Source organism: Mesoplodon bidens (genome assembly GCF_964165515.1).
Source record: "Mesoplodon bidens genome assembly, chromosome: 12".
NCBI lineage: Eukaryota > Metazoa > Chordata > Mammalia > Artiodactyla > Ziphiidae > Mesoplodon > Mesoplodon bidens.
Genome location: NC_138168.1, coordinates 81487355 through 81510380, shown reverse-complemented (window position 1 = coordinate 81510380; position 23026 = coordinate 81487355). Strand labels below are relative to the sequence as shown.

At 38.5% G+C, this 23026-nt stretch overlaps 2 protein-coding genes across 4 annotated transcripts in view; one reads left to right on the top strand and one right to left on the bottom strand.

Annotated features, from left to right (window-relative positions):
• The first annotated feature begins 1676 nt into the window (after window positions 1-1676).
• Window positions 1677-23026, top strand: part of IPCEF1 (interaction protein for cytohesin exchange factors 1) — a 74927-nt gene continuing 53577 nt past the window's right edge. For all 3 annotated transcript variants that reach the window (XR_014017189.1, XM_081250831.1, XM_081250832.1), the window contains exons 1-2: window positions 1677-1744; window positions 2364-2533. Coding sequence is in view for 2 of the 3 variants with exons in the window: in XM_081250831.1 (XP_081106957.1) it covers window positions 2375-2533 (159 nt within the window). In the remaining variant the exon portion in view is untranslated. The remainder of the gene's footprint in view (window positions 1745-2363; window positions 2534-23026) is intronic.
• Window positions 2393-23026, bottom strand: part of OPRM1 (opioid receptor mu 1) — a gene marked incomplete at both ends in the record, with an annotated part of 163951 nt that continues 143317 nt past the window's right edge. Inside the window, one exon of the mRNA XM_081250834.1 lies at window positions 2393-2431. Coding sequence (XP_081106960.1) covers window positions 2393-2431 — 39 coding nt within the window. The remainder of the gene's footprint in view (window positions 2432-23026) is intronic.

Here is a 23026-nt window from a genome sequence, read left to right as displayed (position 1 = left end):
TATGAAGCGGAGCTGGGACTGGAACTTGGTCAAAAATGCCTAAATTTTAGTTGTGTGTCGTGACTCTAGCATGTCTACTCTTGACTAAAATTTAGAGCAATTATTGCCTCTGTCATGTCCTTTTTTCACAAGGACGATTAATTTCTTCAGGAATAAAATTTTCTTCTAACATTTGTAAAATAAAAAGTCGGTACGGGATTTCCCAGGAAATACAATTTAAGCACTTTAACTTCATCATTGTTGCTGAAGGAAATACAAATCCTGCCTATCTTGAAAATTACTAGGAAATTTTTGTTTATTAGATATGAAGTACTTGTTTATATCTATAATCATGTATTATAGTACATAGTCACATAAAGTATTTTTAGTTTTTAGTGCACTTTCAGGTACAATCTTGTTAAATATTTTTGAGACCTACAGGATTGGAATTATTATAAATATCTTGATTTTACGAATGAGGAAGTTGGTTTTGAGTAATAAACTGATTTTTCCCTGAGTAACACAGCTACTACGTATGACAACCGTGAGTTGATTTCAGGCCTCTGGATTTTAAAATCCCACTTTATTTCCACTCTGTCATATTCCCTCTTCAAACATATTGTAGAACCATTGTAGCTATTAGATCAATAGTTAGATATGGAGAATACTAGCCAGGTGCATCTAAAATAACATTATAAAATCTTGTAATAAGATTGCATACCAGTTTTTAGAACTGCTTTTCAATTATGTACAATGTTTTTCAAATTCTCCACTTGTTACCAGAAAAGATTAAATCAATTAAACTTGACTAAATTAGGTTTAGATATTGTGGAGGAAAAAATGAAACTTCTTTAATCTAAAATGTTTCTCTCTCTGCACACACATACAAAGCCATTGAAAGCATTTTTTTTTGTTTTCTATTTTTGCTGATAGTCTGACGATTTTACATGAATTGTTTAAAATGTATTGTGAAAAACATGTATTTCAGATTGTCTTTTGTCTGATTTGAATATTTGAAGAGCTAGTATCAAATAGAAATTGGCAATTAATTTATCTTCCATAAAACATATGAGAAACATTCAGAGATACTTAAGGCAATATGTAATTTAAATCTACATGTAAATAAGAATTTCCTGATAAGGAGGGTTGATAGGTACTTAGATCTCACCAAAAGAGGTTGTGGAACTTCTTTTTTCTGGGATGTTTACTTCATGTGACTTAGATGCAACCCCATGGTGTTAGCAGGACCATAAATTTAACAATCTGATGTGAACCTGTAGTATTGCGACATTGCAATGGTTATCTTGCAGGTTTATTTAAATAATTGCTGTTATTTAGAAACGGCACAAAAAGAAGCACAACATAATTTTGTCTTCTCTCACAAAAAATAAAAAGGGAAATATTTTTATTATTTTTAAGAACTTGAGTGAACGGTGTCCTGTCATAACTAAAGCGGTAGTGAGAAAGATGCCTGTGGGTGGAAACAGGAAACATTAGTGATAAATGCTGTTATGTATTTTTTTCAGGTGCAGCTCCATGTCTATTGATTCTAATTAGCACATTTTGTGCCTCAGCTAGTAGCTCCCCTTTAGCTCTGCTTGGAGAGTTTTTTTTTTTAGCTTCCATCCTGCTCATACATACTGCCACCTCCTCCCTGTTTCTCTCGTTACAAATGTTACAACACAATCAGAAATTTCCTCTTTTCTTTCCTTCCTGCATTTCCAGCAGGTTCCCTTGCGTCAGAAGCAGAGAAAGAAAACTAAAGGTAATTAGATCTTTTGTTTCTTTATCCCGTTTGTGTGTGTGAGTGTCCTTTCTCCTGGATGCCTTCTTTAGGATCTGATTTTTGTCTGTCTTAATGCTAATATCAGAAGGTGGATGGCAGATTAATTTGGGGTTCTTTTGGATCGATTTTAAGAAATGACGACATGCTGTTCATTTGGATTAATCCCCGTGGTATGTCAATAGAGCTTAGAAAGACTGGCACTGAGTCGGGGAAGTGACCGTGTTTCTAGGTGGGCATTAACCCTTTTGTATCTCTTGCATAACCACTGCTATTATTGTTGAAACGAGCTGTGTTAGTGCAGTGATGTGCCTGCCAGACTCATGATTTTCATGTTTTCAGCTTATTCCATTGAAGAATATTCTTAGACTAACACTTGCATGTGAGTCTCACTGTTTCTTTGATCATACCTTGTACCTTCTAAGCACCAAATGAATGGTTAAAAATAAAATCGATAAATTACTTTCTTTTTGCATTTGCTTTGCATAAATCTTGGTACAAAAATCCAACTTCCTGGAGGTGAACAGCGAACAGTTATCTTTCAGTCTGTCACATACATCGGGGTACGATGTTACCTACCTTTTTCACATAATTGTTGCAGGTTTTTTCACCATGAGTCGGAGGAGGATATCATGTAAAGACCTGGGGCACGCTGACTGCCAAGGGTGGCTATGTAAGAAAAAGGAAAGAGGAACTTTCCTAGGCAACAAATGGAAAAAGTTCTGGGTGGTCCTGAAGGGATCATCTCTGTACTGGTACAGCAATCAAATGGTGAGTCCACTGTCTTCCCCCTGTCCCAGGACTCTTTAACAAAGGGTGGGTCCAAGATCATTGTGGAACAGGTGATCCCCATGGGAAAGATCATTTTTATTTCTGGGACTTGGAACAGAGCAAAGAAACAAATAAGTTCTAGAAACTGTTTCTGTAGATATGTAGGTTATTCTATTATACTTGATGGAGGAGAAAACCATCCTGCTTGACTAATCTTTGGTTGAAGAGGGGCATCCAAATATATATCCTTATTGAAGGAGGATTTCAGGGCCTGTTAATGTTACTCTTCCATGATAGATGCTAATCATTTCAGGATTTCCTTGGACAGCACTTGATATGGGAACTTGACATTGTTAAGAGCTCTACAAAAAAATGGGACTCAACTTTAAGACCTATTGGGGTATAAATGGATTCAGTCCACAGGAAGCTATTTTCTTTTCTCCTCCTTTATTATCTTCTTTTCCTCTGACCTTCTCTATCAGGTGGGTTGGTTTTGGAATCGCTAACCTGTGTGCCGGCATTGCGTTGGTGACTGTCATCTCTTGTTCTTTGGCATGTACAGTGAAGGCATTAAACTAATGATGCTTGGACAACACTTGATAAGAAAGCTGCCTAATTTATCCTGTAATAGGCACTTCACTTTTGTGGTCTGCTTTGCAGGCGAGTTTTCTGTTGGAAAGGGCTGCAAATAAAGTTACTGTTAAAATGTGTACTGATCTTTCCTGCTTGAAACATTCTGAAAACAACACTATTTGTCGAATATTGAGTAGAGACCTCTCACAAAGGAACTCTCTCCACGAACACTGAATAGCCATTTGCTGATCTCAGGAGAGCCTGAGTTTCTCTTTGTGGTAGAGTGAAGGTCAGCAATGGATGTCCTTTAATCCATTAAGGGAAAATCATTTAAAAATTGACCACAAGCCAGAAAAATTCTTTTTATGTGACACCATTGTTTTAAAATGACTTGGGTATGCCCATCTCTCAAGCAACAGAGCTTTAGGGCAAATAACTTTATAAATGTAAAATAAGTGCCCCGTGTAGTTTGTGGGTGAAATTTTTAGTTGATAAATTTACATTCGCTGGCCACTAATCAAAAAATTGTGTACCCACATAACCCAAGGCACCTGTCCTGTAAGGATTTGATTAAACTGGACCCAAATCCAATTCCAGTGCCCTGGAATAAGCATCCTCCCCTGTGCTTTTCTCTGTACTCCCCCTCCCCCATCCCCCGTTCCCAAGCTTACAGATTTGGTTTCACCCAAAACATGGTACAAAATTCTTCACTGAGTTTTATAAAAAAATATATTTTTGAGCTTTTGGTGAGTTTTAACAGTTTTGTCAAATATTTGGGAGCTTCACAAGAAAGAAACACCTTGCAGAGTATGCAGTCTTCCACTATCTTCTTCTTCTCTCTTTTCTTCTCCCCTCCTGGATACATTTACCATCTTGTCTAGCATGGAATAGTTTTACCCAAATTAAGGCAAACTGGAGCTGGAGGTCTCACCTTCTATCCTAAGGGATTTTTCCTGAACAAATACAGCTTCCTTCTTAACGAAGGTTAATTAATTGTGGTTAATATAACTTTCTCCCTCTCGTTTATAATATTTTAGGCTCTTGCTTTTGGTTAGTTGTGCAAGTGATAGTTTGCATCTTCTATGAAACGAGAGGGCTTACTGATTTACCTTTTAATAGCTCTCTAGGAATTTTCCGAGGCTGTTGGAAGGATTGGGTACTGAGGGAGCATGACACATCTGTGGGAAGTAACAAAACTCAGATATAAGCATAGCATTAATTTTCTCATTCAGTCACATTATTCTGCACGTATGTTCTGGTGCTGTTCCTGTCTTCATGGAATCGAGTCCCCTCTGAACCACACATAGTTACAGATTTGGCTTATTTGGCTTCATAAGTTCATTTGGCTTAAGTTTCTCTTAGAAGAGCAATGAATTACCTATTTTAGGCATTAGGAATCTCATGCTTCCACCGGGAGCAGCACTGTTGACTGAGACTAGATTAGAAAGAGGAAGAGGAGAGAGCATCGGACCCCCTTGGGCACCCCTGGCCTCACTTGCTGTCATGCAAACAGATAAAGCAATATTCACATAGCAAATCACGTACTCGAATAGAATTAGATTAGAAACATTGAATGGAGAATAAATTCACTGTTATTTGGCCACAGAATTATTCTATTAAACTTGTGGTATATAACAGAAGGACCCTTTCAACTTTCTAATTCTATGACTGTGTTACAGAGGAATAATCTCTACACACACACACACACACACACACACACACTGGCATTTTAATTATATGTTTGTTTGGGGGGAAAAAGGCTACTCAGTGAATACTTAATTAACAGTCATAGTCCTGCTATCTGTGTGAATATCAACTGTGAAATAATTGCCGAACACATACCCTCAGGCTGAGAATAGTTATTTACTTTCTGCCACTCAAGGAATTCAGATTCAATAACGTCGCTCCCAAGGCACCAATGTCTTATGAACAAACTTCTGTTTCTTCTACCTTCCCTGTTCCCCATTCTTTGTCATATGGTCACAGAGCTGTTAGCATCACAGCCAGAGCCACCTCTTCTCGAGGTACCTTTGCCTACCATGTGTCAAGGGAGAGTCGAGGTACCTTTGCCTACCATGTGTCAAGGGAGAGTCGAGGTACCTTTGCCTACCATGTGTCAAGGGAGAGTCGAGGTACCTTTGCCTACCATGTGTCAAGGGAGAGTCGAGGTACCTTTGCCTACCATGTGTCAAGGGAGAGTCGAGGTACCTTTGCCTACCATGTGTCAAGGGAGAGTCGAGGTACCTTTCATACACACTCTTTTTAACTTCTCCAAAATACCCTCCAAGGTAGCAATTGTCACCACGTTTAGAAAGTTGGGAAGGCTGAGACTCATAGAACTTGTGTACATTCTCCAAGTGACCCAAGTGACCTAAGGGAAGAGGGTCAAATAGATCCTCTTTAGCCCCTTTGACTCTTCAGCCCCCGGTTGTTGTCATATGCCAACCTGACTCCATTCAGGGACCAGGATAAATGATGTGGTTCAACTCCCCTATTGTCTGCATTCAATGGGGTTTGGAGAGAACAACCCTAGAAGGGAAACGTGGGGCCGTTCTTATGTGCAAGTACAAGTGAGCTCATGGGATCCCCTTGCTTGTCTCTCGTTCCCTGACACAACCTGAGGAGACATCGCCCTCACCTCTCTCAGCGTTTTGTCATTGCTGTTACCTAGTAACTGACGCATGGTGTACTGCCTTCTTCCATCACTCTCTGCTGCTTTAAAAAGTACTACCCAGATTTCCTTGAGAAAGGTCAAATCCAGACACTCATCTACCATTTTTCACACCCCATATTATGTGCATAGAATGTGATGCAGCACACAAGAATTTATGCCATGTCTTACAAAACCATATTCAAGTTGAACAGACTTAAAAATCCAGCCTGTTTAAAATCCTGGATTGAAATCCACACAATTGTTTTCCTTTGCCTCTAGATAAAGTACCAGTTCATTTCCTGGCTCCTGGGCGTCTCCTGACCTGTACCTATCTTACTTCCCCAGCTTCCCCACCTCCACCCAAGCTTCAACTACAGAACTGCATTTAATTCCTTATTACTGTCCTATATGCCGGCTGTCTCTTTAAGCCTCTGCATATGCTGTTTTTCAGCTCAGAAAGCTCTTTGCCTTCATGCTGTACAGTCTTTCTCCCACCCAATTCCATCAAGCTTATTCCTCCTCATAAGTCAAATCTTAGTTTAAATAGCGCATCCTCGAGGTGTTCTTACCTTTCCTCTGACCCAAATTAGGCTGCCTCTTCTTCTCCCATAGCAACCTATACGTATACACTTATCTTCCTCTTTCGTACATGTTGTTAGACTTGCTGTTTTCCATAATTGATAATAATCTCTGTAGAGGAAGACCGTAGTATATCTTTAGCGCCTTAGGTAGTGTCTGATACTTCCTAGGCACTCAAGTAATATTTGTTGATTTCATAAATAAATCAGATTTAGGAATCATCAGCATTTACCTTACCCATGGGAATTTTGAGAAATGGGATGGTGAATAAGGACTGCTTTTTTAAAAAATTTAATTTAATTTATTTTTATACAGGAGGTTCTTATTAGTCATCCATTTTATACAAATCAGTGTATACATGTCAATCCCAATTTCCCAATTCATTACACCACCACCCCAGCCCCTCCAGTTTCCCCCCTTGGTGTCCATACGTTTGTTCTCTCCATCTGTGTCTCTATTTCTGCCTGCAAACGGGTTCACCTGTACCATTCTTCTAGGTTCCACATATACGTGTTAATATACGATATTTGTTGTTCTCCTTCTGACTTATTTCACTCTGTATGACAGTCTCTAGATCCATCCACGTCTCTACAAATGACCCAATTTCGTTCCTTTTTATGGCTAAGTAATATTCCATTGTATATATGTACCACATCTTCTTTACCCATTCGTCTGTCAGTGGGCATTTAGGTTGCTTCCATGTACTGGCTATTGTAAATAGCACAGCAGTGAACATTGGGGTGCATGTCTCTTTTTGAATTATGGTTTTCTCAGGGTATATGCCCAGTAGTGGGATTGCTGGATCATATGGTAATTCTATTTTTAGTTTTTTAAGGAACCTCCCTACTGTTCTCCATAGTGGCTGTATCAATTTACATTCCCTCCAACAGTGCAAGAGGGTACCCTTTTCTCCACACCCTCTCCAGCATTTGTTGTTTGTAGATTTTCTAATGAAGCCCATTCTAACTGGTGTGAAGTGATACCTCATTGTAGTTTTGATTTGCACTTCTCTGATAATTAGTGATGTTGAGCAGCTTTTCATATGCTTCTTGGCCATCTGTATGGCTTCTTTGCAGAAATGTCTATTTAGGTCTTCTGCCCATTTTTGGACTGGATTGTTTGTTTTTTTAATATTGAGCTGCATGAGCTGTTTATATATTTTGGAGATTAATCCTTTGTCCGTTGATTCATTTGCAAATATTTTTTCCCATTCTGAGGTTGTCTTTTCGTCTTGTTTGTAGTTTCCTTTGCTTTGCAAAAGCTTTTAAGTTTCATTAGGTCCCATTTGTTTATTTTTGTTTTTATTTCCATTACTCTAGGAGGTGGATCAAAAAAGATCTTGCTGTGATTTATGTCAGAGTGTTCTTCCTATGTTTTCCTCTAAGAGTTTTATAGTGTCCGGTCTTACATTTAGGTCTCTAATCCATTTTGAGTTTATTTTTATGTATGGTGTTAAGGAGTGTTCTAATTTCATTCTTTTCCATGTAGCTGTCCAGTTTTCCCAGCACCACTTATTGAAGAGACTGTCTTTTCTCCATTGCATATCATTGCCTCCTTTGTCATAGATTAGTTGACCATAGGTGCATGGGTTTATCTCTGGGCTTTCTATCCTGTTCCATTGATCTACATTTCTGTTTTTGTGCCAGTACCATATTGTTTTGATTACTCTAGCTTTGTAGTATAGTCTGATGTCAGGGCGTCTGATTCCTCTAGCTTCGTTTTTTTCCCTCAAGACTGCTTTGGCTATTCAGGGTCTTTTTTGTCTCCATACAAATTTTAAGATTTTTTGTTCTAGTTCTGTAAAAAATTCCATTGGTAATTTGATAGGGATTGCACTGAATCTGTAGATTGCTTTGGGTAGTATAGTCATTTTCACAATATTGATTCTTCCAATCCAAGTACATGGTGTATCTCTCCATCTGTTGGTATCATCTTTAATTTCTTTCAACAGTGTCTTATAGTTTTCTGCATACAGGTCTTTTGTCTCCCAGGTAGGTTTATTCCTAGGTATTTTATTCTTTTTGTTGCAGTGGTAAATGGGAGTGTTTCCTTAATTTCTCTTTCAGATTTTTCATCATTAGTGTATAGGAATGCCAGAGATTTCTGTGCATTAATTTTGTATCCTGCTACTTTACCAAATTCATTGATTAGCTCTAGTAGTTTTCTGGTAGCATCTTTAGGATTCTCTATGTATAATATCATGTAATCTGCCAACAGTGACAGTTTTACTTCTTCCTTTCCAACTTGTATTCCTTTTATTTCTTTTTCTTCTCTGATTGCCATGGCTAGGACTTCCCAAACTATGTTGAATAGCAGTGGTAAGAGTGGACATCCTTGTCTTGTTCCTGATCTTAGAGGAAATGCTTTCAGTTTTTCACTATTGAGAACGATGTTTGCTGTGGGTTTGTCATATATGGCCTTTATTATGTTGAGGTTGGTTCCCTCTATGCCCACTTTCTGGAGAGTTTTGATCATAAATGGGTGTTGAATTTGTCAAAAGCCTTTTCTGCATCTATTGAGATGATCATATGGTTTTTCTCCTTCAGTTTGTTAATATGGTGTATCACGTTGATTGATTTGCATATATTGAAGAATCCTTGCATTCCTGGGATAAATCCCACTTGATCATGGCGTATGATCCTTTTAATGTGCTGTTGGATTTTGTTTGCTAGCATTTTGTTGAGGATTTTTGCATCTATATTCATCAGTGATGTTGAGTCTTTTTTTGTAGTATCTTTGTCTGGTTTTGGTGTCAGGGTGATGTTGGCCTCAGAATGAGTTTGGGAGTGTTACTTCCTCTGCAAGTTTTTGGAAGAGTTTGAGAAGGATGGATGTTAGCTCTTCTCTAAATGTTTGATTGAATTCACCTGTGAAGCCATCTGGTCCTGGGTGTTTGTTTGTTGGAAGATTTTTAATCACAGTTTCAATTTCATTACTTGTGATTGGTCTGTTCATATTTTCTATTTCTTCCTGGTTCAGTCTTGGAAGGTTATACCTTTCTAAGTACTTGTCCATTTCTTCCAGGTTGTCCATTTTATTGGCATAGAGTTGCTTGTAGTAGTCTCTTAGGATGCTTTGTATTTCTGCAATGTCTGTTGTAACTTCTTTTTCATTTCTAATTTTATTGATTTTAGTCCTCTCCCTCTTTTTCTTGATGAGTCTGACTAATGGTTTATCAATTTTGTTTATCTTCTCAAAGAACCAGCTTTTACTTTTATTTATCTTTGCTATCATTTTCTTTGTTTCTATTTCATTTATTTCTGCTGTGATCTTTATGATTTCTTTCCTTCTGCTAACTTTGGGTTTTGTTTGTTCTTCTTTCTCTAGTTCCTTCGGGTGTAAGGTTAGATTGTTTATTTGAGATTTTTCTTTTTTCTTGAAGTAGGCTTGTATAGCTATAAACTTCCCTCTTAGAACTGCTTTTGCTGCGTCCCATAGGTTTTGGATCATCATGTTTTCATTGTCATTTGTCTCCAGGTATTTTTTTATTTCCTCTTTGATTTCTTCAGTGATCTCTTGGTTATTTAGTATCGTATTGTTTAGTCTCCATATGTTTGTGTTCTTTACGTTTTTTTCCCTGTAATTGATTTCTAATCTCACAGCATTGTGGTCAGAAAAGATGCTTGATATGATTTCAGTTTTCTTAAATTTACTGAGGCTTGATTTGTGACCCAAGATAGATCACAATCTTGTGATCAAGCTTTGTTATCTATCCTGGAGAATGTTCTGTGTGCACTTGAGAAAAAAGTGTAATCTGCTGTTTTTGGATGGAATGTCCTATAAGTATCAGTTAAATGTATCTGGTCTATTGTGTCATTTAAAGCTTGTTTTTCCTCGTTAATTTTCTGTTTGGATGATCTGTCCATGGTGTAAGTGAGGTGTTAGTGTCACCACTATTATTGTGTTACTGTCGATTTCCTCTTTTATAGCTGTTAGCAGTTGCCTTATGTATTGAAGTGCTCCTATGTTGGGTGCATATATATTTATAATTGTGATATCTTCTTCTTCAATTGATCCCTTGATCATTATGTAGTGTCTTTCCTTGGCTCTTGTAACATTCTTTATTTGAAAGTCTATATTATCTGATTTGAGTATTGCTACTCCAGCTTACTTTTGATTTCCATTTGCATGGAATATCTTTTTCCATCCCCTCACTTTCAGTCTGAATGTGTTCCTAGGTCTGAAGTGGGTGTCTTTTTGATAGCGTATATATGGATCTTGTTTTTGTGTCCATTCAACAAGCCTGTGTCTTCTGGTTGGAGCATTTAATGCTTTCACATTTAAGGTAATTGTCGATATGTATGTTCCTATGACCATTTTCTTAACTGTTTTGGGTTTGTTTTTGTAGGTCCTTTTCTTTTGTGTTTCCCACTTAGAGAAGTTCCTTTAGCATTTGTTGTAGAACTGGTTTGGTGGTGCTGAATTCTTTTAGCTTTTGCTTGTCTGTAAAGCTTTTGATTTCTCCATTGAATCTGAATGAGATCCTTGCCGGTAGAGTAATCTTGGTTGTAGGGTCTTCCTTTCATCACTTTAAGTATATCATGCCACTCCCTTCTGGCTTGTAGAGTTTCTGCTGAGAAATCAGCTAACTTTATGGGATTTCCCTTCTATGTTATTTGTCGTTTTTCCCTTCCTGCTTTCAATAATTTTTCTTTGTCTTTAATTTTTGCTAATTTGATTACTATGTGTCTCGGCGCGTTTCTCCTTGGGTTTATCCTGTATGTGACTTTCTGCAGTTCCTGGACTTGGGTGGCTATTTTCTTTCCCATGTTAGGGAAGTTTTCGACTATAATCTCTTCAAATATTTTCTTGGGAGCTTTCTCTCTCTCTTCTCCTTCTGGGACCCCTGTAATGCGAATGTTGCTGCGTTTATTTTTTATTTTTTTTATTTTTTGCTTTGTAACAAATTAAATCAGTTATACATATACATATGTTCCCATATCCCCTCCCTTTTGCGTCTCCCTCCCACCCTCCCTATCCCACCCCTCCAGGCGGTCACAAAGCACCGAGCTGATCTCCCTGTTGTTGCTGCGTTTAATGTTGTCCCAGAGGTCTCTTAGGCTGTCTTCATTTCCTTTCATTCTTTTTTCTTTATTCTGTTCCACAGCAGTGAATTCTACCATTCTGTCTTCCAGGTCATGTATCCATTCTTCTGCCTCAGTTATTCTGCTATTCATTCCTTCTAGTGTATTTTTCTTTTCAGTTATTGTGTTGTTCATCTCTGTTTGTTCTTTAATTCTTCTAGATCTTTGTGAAACATTTCTTGCATCTTCTCAATCTTTGCCTCCATTCTTTTTCTGAGGTCCTGGATCATCTTCACCATCATTATTCTGAATTCCTTTTTCTGGAAGGTTGCCTATCACCACTTCATTTAGTTGTTTTTCTGGGGTTTTATCTTGTTCCTTCATCTGGTAAATAACCCTCTTCCTTTTCACCTTGTATCTTTCTGTGAATGTGGTTTTTGTTCCACAGACTGTAGGATTGTAGTTTTTCTTGCTTCTGCTGTCTGCCCTCTGGTGGATGAGGCTATCTAAGAGGCTTGTGCAAGCTTCCTGATGGGAGGGACTGGTGGTGGGTAGAGCTGGTTGTTGCTTTGGTGGGCAGAGCTCAGTTAAACTTTAATCCACTTGTCTACTGATGGGTGGGGCTGGGTTCCCTCCCTGTTGGTTGTTTGGCCTGAGGCAACGCAACACTGGAGCCTACCTGGGCTCTTTGGTGGGGCTAATGGCAGAGTCTGGGAGGGCTCATGACAAGGAGTACTTCCCAGAACTTCTGCTGCCAGTGTCCTTGTCCTCACAGTAACACACATCCACTCTCCGCCTCTGCAGAAGACTCTCCAACACTAGCAGGTAGGTCTGGTTCTGTCTCCCTTGGGGTCACTGCTCCTTCCCCTGGGTCCTGATGAGCATACTACTTTGTGTGTGTGCCCTCCAAGAGTGGAGTCTCTGCTTCCCGCAGTCCTGTCAAAGTCCTTCAGTCAAATCCCACTAGCCTTCAAAGTCTGATTCTCTACGGATTCCTCCTCCCATTCCCGGACCCCCAGATTGGGAAGCCTTATGTGGGGCTCAGAACCTTCACCCCAGTTGGTGGACCTCTGTGGTATAAGTGTTCTCCAGTTTGTGAGTCACCCACCCAGCAGTTATGGGACTTGACTTCATTGTGATTGCGCCCCTCATACCGTCTCTTTGTGGCTTCTCCTTTGTCTTTGGATGTGGGGTATCTTTTTGGTGAGTTCCAGTGTCTTTCTGTCGATGACTGTTCAGCAGTTAGTTGTGATTCTCATGTTCCTGCAAGAGGGAGCGAGAGTACATCCTTCTACTCTGCCATCTTGAACCAATCTCCCCTGTCTTTGTCAGAGTTGAATGAAGGAGCTTTCAAATTATATGGAGGGAAAAAAAATCTGTTTTAAAGTTATGTGGACTACTGTCTTCCTTCTTCTATCCCTCATATTACACAGCACAATCCTTGGTATGATTTGCTAAATTCTTGTTAGAGTGAAGGTATCTTATTTTGTTGTTGTGTTTTACATTCAGGCAACGAATGAGTTGGGGATTGTTCCCATTAAGCAGGTGAAGATTATACTTCCATTTCTCTAGTGAAAGATCATCTTTTCCAGCAAGAGACAGTTATAACCAGTGAGTCTTACAGAAACTCAAGACCTTCTCCCTTTTAAGATCTGAATGCCAGAAGAATCTACCATAAACTGGGTGGATTAAATAACAGTTTTTTTTCCCTCACAGTTCTGAAGGCTTGGAAGTCCCAAGGTTAGGGTGCCAGCATGGTTGATTCCTAGTGAGGGCTCTCTTCTTGGATTGCAGACAGCCACTTTGCCTCAGTGCCAGAGAGTGTCCCAGGACTGCTTTTGCTAGAAAATAATTTTCCAGCAAAACTATGTCTCTTTTAAAAATAGTCACGTATAGTCACGTCCATTCTTCAAAATACAGGAAAAGGTCCAATTTGAGATTTGCTAGAAGGGCTCCATGGTCCCAAATAGGTCCCACACAGCAGTTCCCGTTTTGCTAACATCTTATCAGAGTTTATTTTATTAGATTCTTCCTAGCCATGGCCTCTGGCTGAAAACAAGGGTTCATTCATCCAGATCACCAGGCTGGGGGCAGAAACGTTGAAAGAGAGAAAGGTTTCCCAGGGAATTCCCTCCACTCTAGCATTTCACCTGGATTTCAGGCACAGCTGGAGACTGATGTTTGTGATCAGTATCTTCTCTCTGGAGAAGGAGAAGCAAAGTTCTGAATTATTGTTTTCCTTCAGGCATGTTGCTGCGAAATAGTGACAGTATAGGTCCTTAAGATGTGATTACTTACTTGTTAAAACTATCTTATATCTTACAGTTTTTAGATTTCCCTCTTTTGCTATAACTTCTTATTTTTCTTTTCTAAGAATTCTTAATTAAAATTTAGCATAGTTCCTTGGGAAATATATTGTGGATTTTATTTATACCCAAGACCAATCATATGGTAAACATTATACATATTATTATGTTATACAACCCAGTTAAAATCAGTGAGGTTCTTAAATGTTTCTACTCAAGGAGCATTTACTCATCTTAGTGGTGTATCTTCTTACTTTATCCAAGAGCACATGTGAGCTATCAAAATACATCAAGGGAACAAATGCATTATGCTGGTATACAACTTGGAGGCATTGCCTGAACAATTTAGGCTTTAATTACAAAGCACAGTTTAATATTAGTTACAGATAACAGTTATTAAAAGTCTCTTCTTAAGTGAGCCCAACATGAAAAGTTTATCATCCATCTACCCATTCATCCACCTACCCACCCACCTACATATCCTTCCACCAGTATTTATCGAGGACTTAAAAATAATTTGGGCTAACTGTTGTAAACGTAGAATTAAAAATAAATGAGAGACTACAGTTCTTCTCTCTTAAGAACTTACAGACTGGTGGAGGGGAAAAGACCTATGTAAGTGACATGATCAAAGAAAAGTTGGTGAAAAAAATGGCTCCGAGATTGAACAATACAGATGAATTCTGGAAATTCCAGGGGTAAGGAAAATATTTTGGGTCGAATGTGAGAGAGTTCTGCCAAGCAACTTTTATTCCTGGAAGATTCTTTCTCCTTTCTACCTAGGAAGGTGTGTTTTTTCTTTTCTTATCATTTTCCAAAGCTGCATGATTTCCTTGGTCAAAGAGGCCAGCCTTCTTTACTAGATAAACATAATTTTCACCAATCAAAAGACATTATTCCTGTGGGTTGCAGTGGATGTAGAAAGTCTTCATGGAGAAGATTCTCTTAAGATCAGCCTTGGAAGGCAGTTTTTGTTTGTTTGTTTGTTTTAAGGATAGAGGGTAGTGTGTGGGCATTCCTGTCTGGGGACTAATGTGAACAAAGGAATGAAAATATACATGAGCTGTGCCAACCCATTGTTTTAGGCATTATATTGAATTCTCATAATAACCTGGCAAGAGAGATTGTATTATTCCCATTTTTCAAGGGAGTTTAATGAAGCTCGGGGAATTTAAGTAACTTGCTCAAAGTTGCATAACGAGTATATGGCAGGGCTGGGATTAAAAACAAGATCCACCAACACCGAAGCCAGGCTATTTCCTGGGCTGCATGGCTTCTCCATTTAGAGGTGAGCCAGGGCTGGTAAATGGGGTCTCAAATGCACAGGGTAGGAATGTGGATTTGATGCAGTAGGCAGTAGGGAGCCACTGCAGATTCTTGAGTCTGAAGTTGATCTCATGAAATTGGCATGTGAAAATACTAACCAAGCAGTAATAAAGGGGATGTATTGTAGAATAAAGGAGTTTTCAGAGGGTCAGTTAAGAGATGGTGACAGAATGCAAGTATTGAGACAGGAACTCCTAGAGTAGAGGGGAAACTGAAAATTTGGGACACACTACACAATACGAAAGGGCAAGGTGTGTTGAGTACTTGATATAGGACACAAAACATTTGAAGCTAAAATAAGAATGACTCCAAGTTTTGGAGCCTGGGGAGACTGGGAAAATAATATGAAAATTGAGGAAGGACAAGTTCGTGGCTAAAAATGTGGAGTTCATTTAGATTCAATGTCATTGACTTTTCTGGTCTATTTTAGCTTTGTACACTCTTTCTTTGTATAAAATTACTAGAAATCCATGTTCTTTAGTAGTGAAGTAACCATTTATTGATGCCATTTGTGCTATTGCATCAGTGGTTCAAGGGAGCCCAGTGGTTCAAGGGAGCCCTGGGCCTCTTATAGAAAAGGTGAATCACCAACTCTTTATTTCATAAAAATTTTTGGTAAACTGGTGAGGTTTGTTGGGTTACCATGTGGTTTAATACATATTATGCAGACTTTTCAGTTCTTTGAGAATCCAACCTGCCTGCCCTAATGTGATTGTCTTTTCCCCTCACCGTCTGAATGATTCCACGTGTCTGCAGGTTCAAGTTACTGGGACTATATCAGATGTTTTAGTATTTAGCTGTATATGCAGGTCCTGTGAATTTTGGAGGATCTTAGATTTGGAAGGGATTTTTCTTGTAATCGGTTTTATGAGAATCTCTATAGAAAAAACCTAATCAGTTTTTAGATTAAACTGAATGTACTTCTGCAGAAAATGTTACTTGAAAGCCAGAATTTCTCTTTTCATGAGACAACTGTTCTAAAAGTTTCAGTAAATATAGAGCACCTTATTTTTTCAGCATAAGAAAAGTAAGAAGTGTGTTAATTCTCCCTTTGAAAGAGACATTTAAGTTTTCTTAATTTTCATTATTAATCACCTATCAGCATAGATTTTGGGAAAAGTGTCTCAGCAAGTTTAGCATAGGTTGAAAAAAAAATCTGGGACTTCCCTGGTGGTGCAGTGATTAAGAATTCGCCTGCCAATACAGGGGACACGGGTTCGAACCCTGCTCCCGGAAGATCCCACATGCCACGGAGCAACTAAGCCCTTGAGCCACAACTACTGAAGCCCACGCGCCTAGAGCACGTGCTCTGCAACAAGAGAAGCCACCACAATGAGAAGCCCGCGCACCACAACGAAGAGTGGCCCCCGCTCGCCACAACTAGAGAAAGCTGGCACACAACAACTAAGACCCAACGCAGCCAAAAACTAAATAAAATGAATAATTTAAAAAGTAGATTAAATAAAAAGAATCTGTAGGAATTTATAGTGCAGTCAGAGCTTATTATATTCTTGTTTTCTTTTCCCCACTATAATGGAAACACCTGAGGGCATATTCTTTACCTCTCAGGTTTAAACTGTGTCCCTAGAGCCTAGAACCAGTAGGCACAGGGTAGGCACCAGTCATTTTTTGAGAAAATTACTTATTACATTACTTAATTATCAATTAGTTATATAAATCAATTAATCAAAGCATTTTGAACACCTAATATATTCTGAGAGTTCTACAAAATGAGATGCTTTATGAATTATGGGCTTCTAATGTGTTTGATATCCATATTCATTGTTTCGGCTAACAACCAGCTTCTGTGTGTATCCCGAGCAAAATTCCAATATTTAGAAAAGTTTCTTCAGTGAAGACAATTCAAACCAATTAAGTAAAACTGATAAACTCTTTGCCAACCTGTGTTTCTAGAGTTTGTATGGGAAAGGAATATGAGAAAGTGAAATGATGACAGATCCACACAGGGCAAAAGATGTTTCAGCAGCTGTAAGTGAGCAGTTTACTTCAGGATGACCACATGGGTGAAAGGGGTAAACGGGACAGTTTAGGTACCACTTGAGAACCTGAACATAGGAATTATTGAGGACTTTTTGAATTCTGTTACTTCCCTCATAATTTCAGGCGAGTGAAGAGATCTTTAAAATGGATGTTTGTTTTTAATTGGAGTATAGTTGCTTTACACTGCCATGTCAGTTTCTGCTCTACAACAAAGTGAACCATCCATATGTATACATATCCCCTCTTTTTTGGATTTCCTTCCCATTTAGGTCACCACAGAGCACCGAGTACAGTTCCCTGTGCTATACAGTAGGTTTTCATTAGTTACATATTTTATACATAGGGGTGTATATATGTTAATCCCGATCTTCCAATTCATCCCACCTGCCCCCCGCCATTTTCTCCCTTGGTATCCTTATGTTGTTCTCTATATCTGTGTCTCTACTTCTGCTTTGCAAATAAGATCATCTATACCATTTTTCTAGATTCCACATATATGCATTAATATATGATATTTGTTTTTCTCTTTCTGACTTACTTCACTCTGTATGACAGTCTCTAGGTCCATCCACATCTCTACAAATGACACAGTTTCGTTCCTTTATAAGGCTGAGTAATATTCCATTGTATATATGTATCACATCTTCTTTATCCATTCCTCTGTTGATGGACATTTAGGTTGCTTCCATGCCCTGGGTATTGTAAATAGTGCTGCAATGAACATTGAGGTGCGTGTATCTTTTTGAATTATGGTTTTCTCTGGGTATATGCCCTGGAGTTGGATTGCTGGGTCATATGGTAGTTCTATTTTTAGTTTTTTAAGGAACCTTCATACTGTCCTCCATAGTGGCTGTATCAATTTACGTTCCCACCAGCAGTGCAAGAGGGTTCCCTTTTCTCCACACCCTCTCCAGCATTTATCGTTTGTAGATTTTTTGATGATGGCTATTCTGACCGGTGTGAGGTGATACCTCATTGTAGTGTGTTTGGTTTTGGCTTAATTTATTTGTTGTTTATGATGCTATCACCATGTCCTAACATTTATTTTCCTTGGTAGGTTCCAGAATGTATTTCTAAAATAATGGTTCCCCATCCATATCTTTATGACCAGGGCAGTCAATAGCTGAGGCAGGCTTTTTTTTTTTTTTTTTTTTTAAATAACTTCTTGTTGCTAAATTCACACAATGTGGGAACAATTGCTTATGTTGCCAATATTATTTTCCTTTCAATTCTTTCCAAACTTTGCAAAAGCAATTGTGAAACACTAAGGCTGTGAAATGTTTCATTTGTTGTCTTGTTCTCAAGAGGCTGTGGTATGCTTGGGCACTGCTGATTTGGAAGAGGACACCAGGGTTAATGACATAGGTTGGGCTGTATCAGAGGACAGTCTTCTTAGCTCACAGCAGTGACTGAAATGCCCAGTCAGGGGAATGCAGCATTATCTTCTCTCATCTGGTAGGCAGGGCATAGTGCTTTTTCTGGTGTTTCCACAACCTTTCTCTCTTAAATTACTTTATCTTATTTTTGGTAGGATCCAGCTTCTTCCTTCTTGAAAATTTAAATAATTTTTTAAATGCCTTAAATAATTAAGAAAATGCTTTAAAATATCAGACAGATATGGAGGCAGACAGAAAGAAATAAATGAATCAAGATCATTTATTTATTTAAATGAATTAGGATCCCACCACCTTGGTGCGATCACTGTAAACATTTTAGTGTATCTGTTTCCAAACATTTTTCTATGTTTTCCAAAAATAAAATTATAACTTGATTTTCTCACTAAGCAATATATTACAGACATATTTTCATGTCAATATGCATATATATCCACAACATCATTTCTAATGGCTGTATTACATATGGATATATCATAGTTTATCAATCCATAGTATTTGAAATCAGAAATCCTGTTATTTTAAAATCATTTAAAATATCTAACAGAAAGTGGAATATACAAGCACACATATGCTAAATTGAATATAAAGCAGTATGTATTTATAGTTATGTATGTTTACTATATGTGTTTATATAATTACTAATATGTATATAAATATATTGATAGGTGTGTGTGTGTGTATAACTCAGTTATTCTTTTAAGCATGCAGGCAGGAAGGTGAGTTTCGGCAGCATGCGTATGAAGGACAAACGTCACCAGGATTCTAGTCCTGCCCTTTCGTACTAAGTTGTGTCATCCTAGGTCAGTGATGTAACTCTGTATGCATCCATTTTCTTACAAGTACACTTTGACCAAGAATGCTGTCCCTACATAATTCAGAGTGTTATTTGAGAAGATCAAATGCATCTTAAAGTGATAAAAAAAATCATATAAAGAAAGACAATTTTATATATGCTTTAGATGAGATGTGCTTACATAATATTGTGATTTTAGTATGCAGAAGAATTGTGCTAAGGATTTTCAGACACCAGAAATGTTTGTTTGTTTTTGTTTTTTGTTTCCTTGGTGGCAATGGCTATCGTGTGCTGGAGATTCTAAAAATATGCTTACTGACCCTGTGTCAAGGGTGATTTTAAGCCATAAAACAGGACAGTGAACTAGGAGGCCCTGGGGGGGATACTTCAGCACAGTAGTTCCTAACCTGGAGGAAGAGTTTAGGTAATACATGATTTAGTGATACGGGCTGTGTGCACATTTCCGGAGCAATAGAATGAGAAGTGCCCCATGGGATGAGCTGAACTTTTGGTTAGATTTGAGGATTTTCCAGAGAAATCATTATAGGAACATTTATCATCCCCCTGGAGCAAGCTTTTTAAGGACCAAGGGACCAGCTTCTTTTACCGACAAGCTAGCTGATAAACTCGTCTGTCATTGTGCTGCTGTGTTTGGTTTCCCATAAAACATGTTTCAGGAACATTTGGAAAGGAAGCTATGCAGTGGAAATGAAATATATATATATATATATATATATATATATATATATATAATATTTTTTTAAAGGAGTCAGCATTTAAAACATGTTTGAAACAATGTCTTCAATAAGGACACAAGGAAATGACGTGCTATAGTCGAAGATGTCCCTGGGTTCAGAATCAGGATGACGGTTCCCACTGTGATGCTGCAGCCAACAACTTAGGCCAATCCCCAACCCTCTCTGGGCTTTCTTCCTTATCTGTGAAATAGGAACATGAAGAGCTGGCTGTTCCCTGGGAAAGAGGTGCTCTCACGAACAGCATATTAACTACTGATATTTTCCTATTTTGAATCTTAGGAAACTTACTGTGGCAAATGCATTCTCACCCTTTACTGACAAATAAAGATTTTCAGAGTAGTAGCTTAACATTTTTTAGGATTTATTTTTGAAAAATTATGGTACACTGCACATAACGTGAAATTTCCCATCTTAACCATTTTTAAGGGTACAGTTCAGTGGCATTAAGTACATTCACATTATTGTGCAACCATCTCCAGAAGTCCTATCATCTTACAGAATGGAAACGCTGTATTCACTAAACAATAACTCCCCATTCCTTCTTTCCTCCATCCCTGGCAACCACCATTCGACTTTCTGTCTTTACGAGTTTGACTACTCTCGGTCCCCCATATAACTGGAATCATAAGGTATTTGTCCTTTTGTGACTGGCTTATTTCACTAAACATAATGTCTTCAAGGTTCATTGCATTATACTGTAGCATGTGTTAGAATTTCCTTCCTTTTCAAGGCTGAATAATATTCCATTGTATGTGTATACCATATTTTTTTATCCATTCATATCTGTTGATAGCCACTTGGGTTGTATCCATATTTTGGATATTGTGAATAATGTTGACATGAATATGGGTGTACAAATGTCTTTTTGAGACCCTTCTTTCAATTCTTTTGGTTATATATCCAGCAGTGGAATTACTGGATCATATGATAATTCTATTTTTAATTCTTTGAGGAACTGCCATACTATTTTTTTTATGGTGGCCATTTTACATTCCCACAACTGGTGCACAAGTGTTCCCTTTTCTCCACATCTTCACCAACACTTATTATTTTCTGTTTTTTTGTTTGTTCTTGTTTTTGGATAGGAGCCATACTAGTTGGTGTGAGGTGGTGTCTCACTGTGGTTTTGATTTGCATTTCCCTAATGATTAATCACCTTGAGCATCTTTTCATGTGCCTTTTGGTCATTTATATATCTTCTTTGGAAAACTATCTTTTCCCATTTGGAGTTGTTTTGTTGTGGCTCAGTAGTAACTTACTGGCACTCATGAAACTTATGAAAACAGTTTGAAGAGATTTGATAGTTTCTGGAGTATTCAAAGATTTAATATGCATTGCGTGAAGGCACAATTATGTGCTATACTAACTGTGATTTTGAAAGAACTAACCTTATTTTTTATTTCTCTTAAATTTCTAATATTGAAAGCAAATGCACCAGATTTCAAGTTTTCTTAAATGATGTTCCTTTATTTACTCTTCCCTCACTCCTGCTCTAACCATGGATGGTAGATGAAATTTACTGGGAAGCAAGAGATACAATTTATTCTGTAATAGTGAAATTTAATCAAATGTCTTCCTATTCATTAAAATTTTTTCCTTCCTTTTTAGTGCTTTCTTTCTTTTTTTTCTGACCATGTTGCTGAAGAGACCAACTCTACGTAGGGGAAAGTGATAGCATCTCTAGGGTCTTAAGGCATCTAAAAGACTGATGAGAGTTGAAGCTGCATGGGGCAGATCACGAATGGCCTCATGCACTAAGGCTTGTGCCCTGTGGTGAGGATATTATATTACAGAGAAAAAAAACACAAGATTGTTTTGAGCTAAGATTTCCGTCTTAATTGTTTCTGAAAATATTTCAGAAGATAATGACTATCTTTTATGTCAGACTACCAGAAAGTTCACTAGTAACTTAATTTCATTTAAAATATGATTTCATAGGGAGAGAATGGAAGAATGTAAGAAAGAATAGCTAGCTAGGGGAGCTGATTTATAAATCATACAGTAAGATGCCAGTCACTTCTTGGTCACCACTTAAATTTGACCTAATATGATAATGAAGTAGTCCCATTCTCGGGTGATTTTTAAAAGGAAATAATGAAAAGGGATTATGGTGTCAAGCAGATGGGCTGTTCCTGAGCAGGAACCACGAGTAAGGACATTTTCAGTGAGCTGAATAGCATCTCGGTTTAGATTTCCCAGAAGCAGACCCTGAGAAGAGAATTTGGGTGCAAGTAATTTATTTGCGTAGTGATACCAGAAATACTTGGAAAGGGAATGAGGAAGTGAGAAAGGGTGGAAAGTTAGCTGATAAAGCTGTCTTGAGGGCTTCCCTGGTGGCGCAGTGGTTGAGAGTCCGCCTGCCGATGCAGGGGACACGGGTTCGTGCCCCGGTCCGGGAAGATCCCGCAGAGCGGCTGGGCCTGTGAGCCATGGCCGCTGAGCCTGCGCGTCCAGAGCCTGTGCTCCACAACGGGAGAGGCCACAACAGGGAGAGGCCCGCATACCGCAAAAAAAAAAAAAAAAAAAAAGCTGTCATGAGCAAGCAAATTATGACTGTGGGTAACTTAATTCTGCTGGGGAACTCTGAGAGACTGAAAAACATGCACTTCTGAGTTTTTCACCCAAGGGACAGGGGCACTGGAATATTTATATACTAAGTCCCAATGGTCATTGGTTGAGGGCTTGTCCTGGGGGCAATGCATCTCTGCACAGGTGGGGAACTGGAATCTGGCAGCCAGAGAAGTCCTCCCACAAAGAGATGTAAGGACTGGAAGTGAAGTCTGGCCAGTGTGCCCCAGGTGATCAGGACAAGGCCATGTGGCTGGGTCGCTAGCAGCATCCGCTGCAAGCGGTCTGCTTCCTTCAGAGCCCTTTTCTCTCCCCCTTGCTGAAGCCTTAGCCTTTCAGAACCATCATGATTATTACCATCAACACCTTCAGTCCATTTTTATAATGAATGCCAGGAATCTGTGGGTTCTGTAGGAAATCAGGTCTTTCTGTTTATTAACCAAGAACACTTACCACATGTTTTCTATGTAGAACGTCTATTTGTAAGAAGAAAGACTTCCTGGGTGAAAATCTCA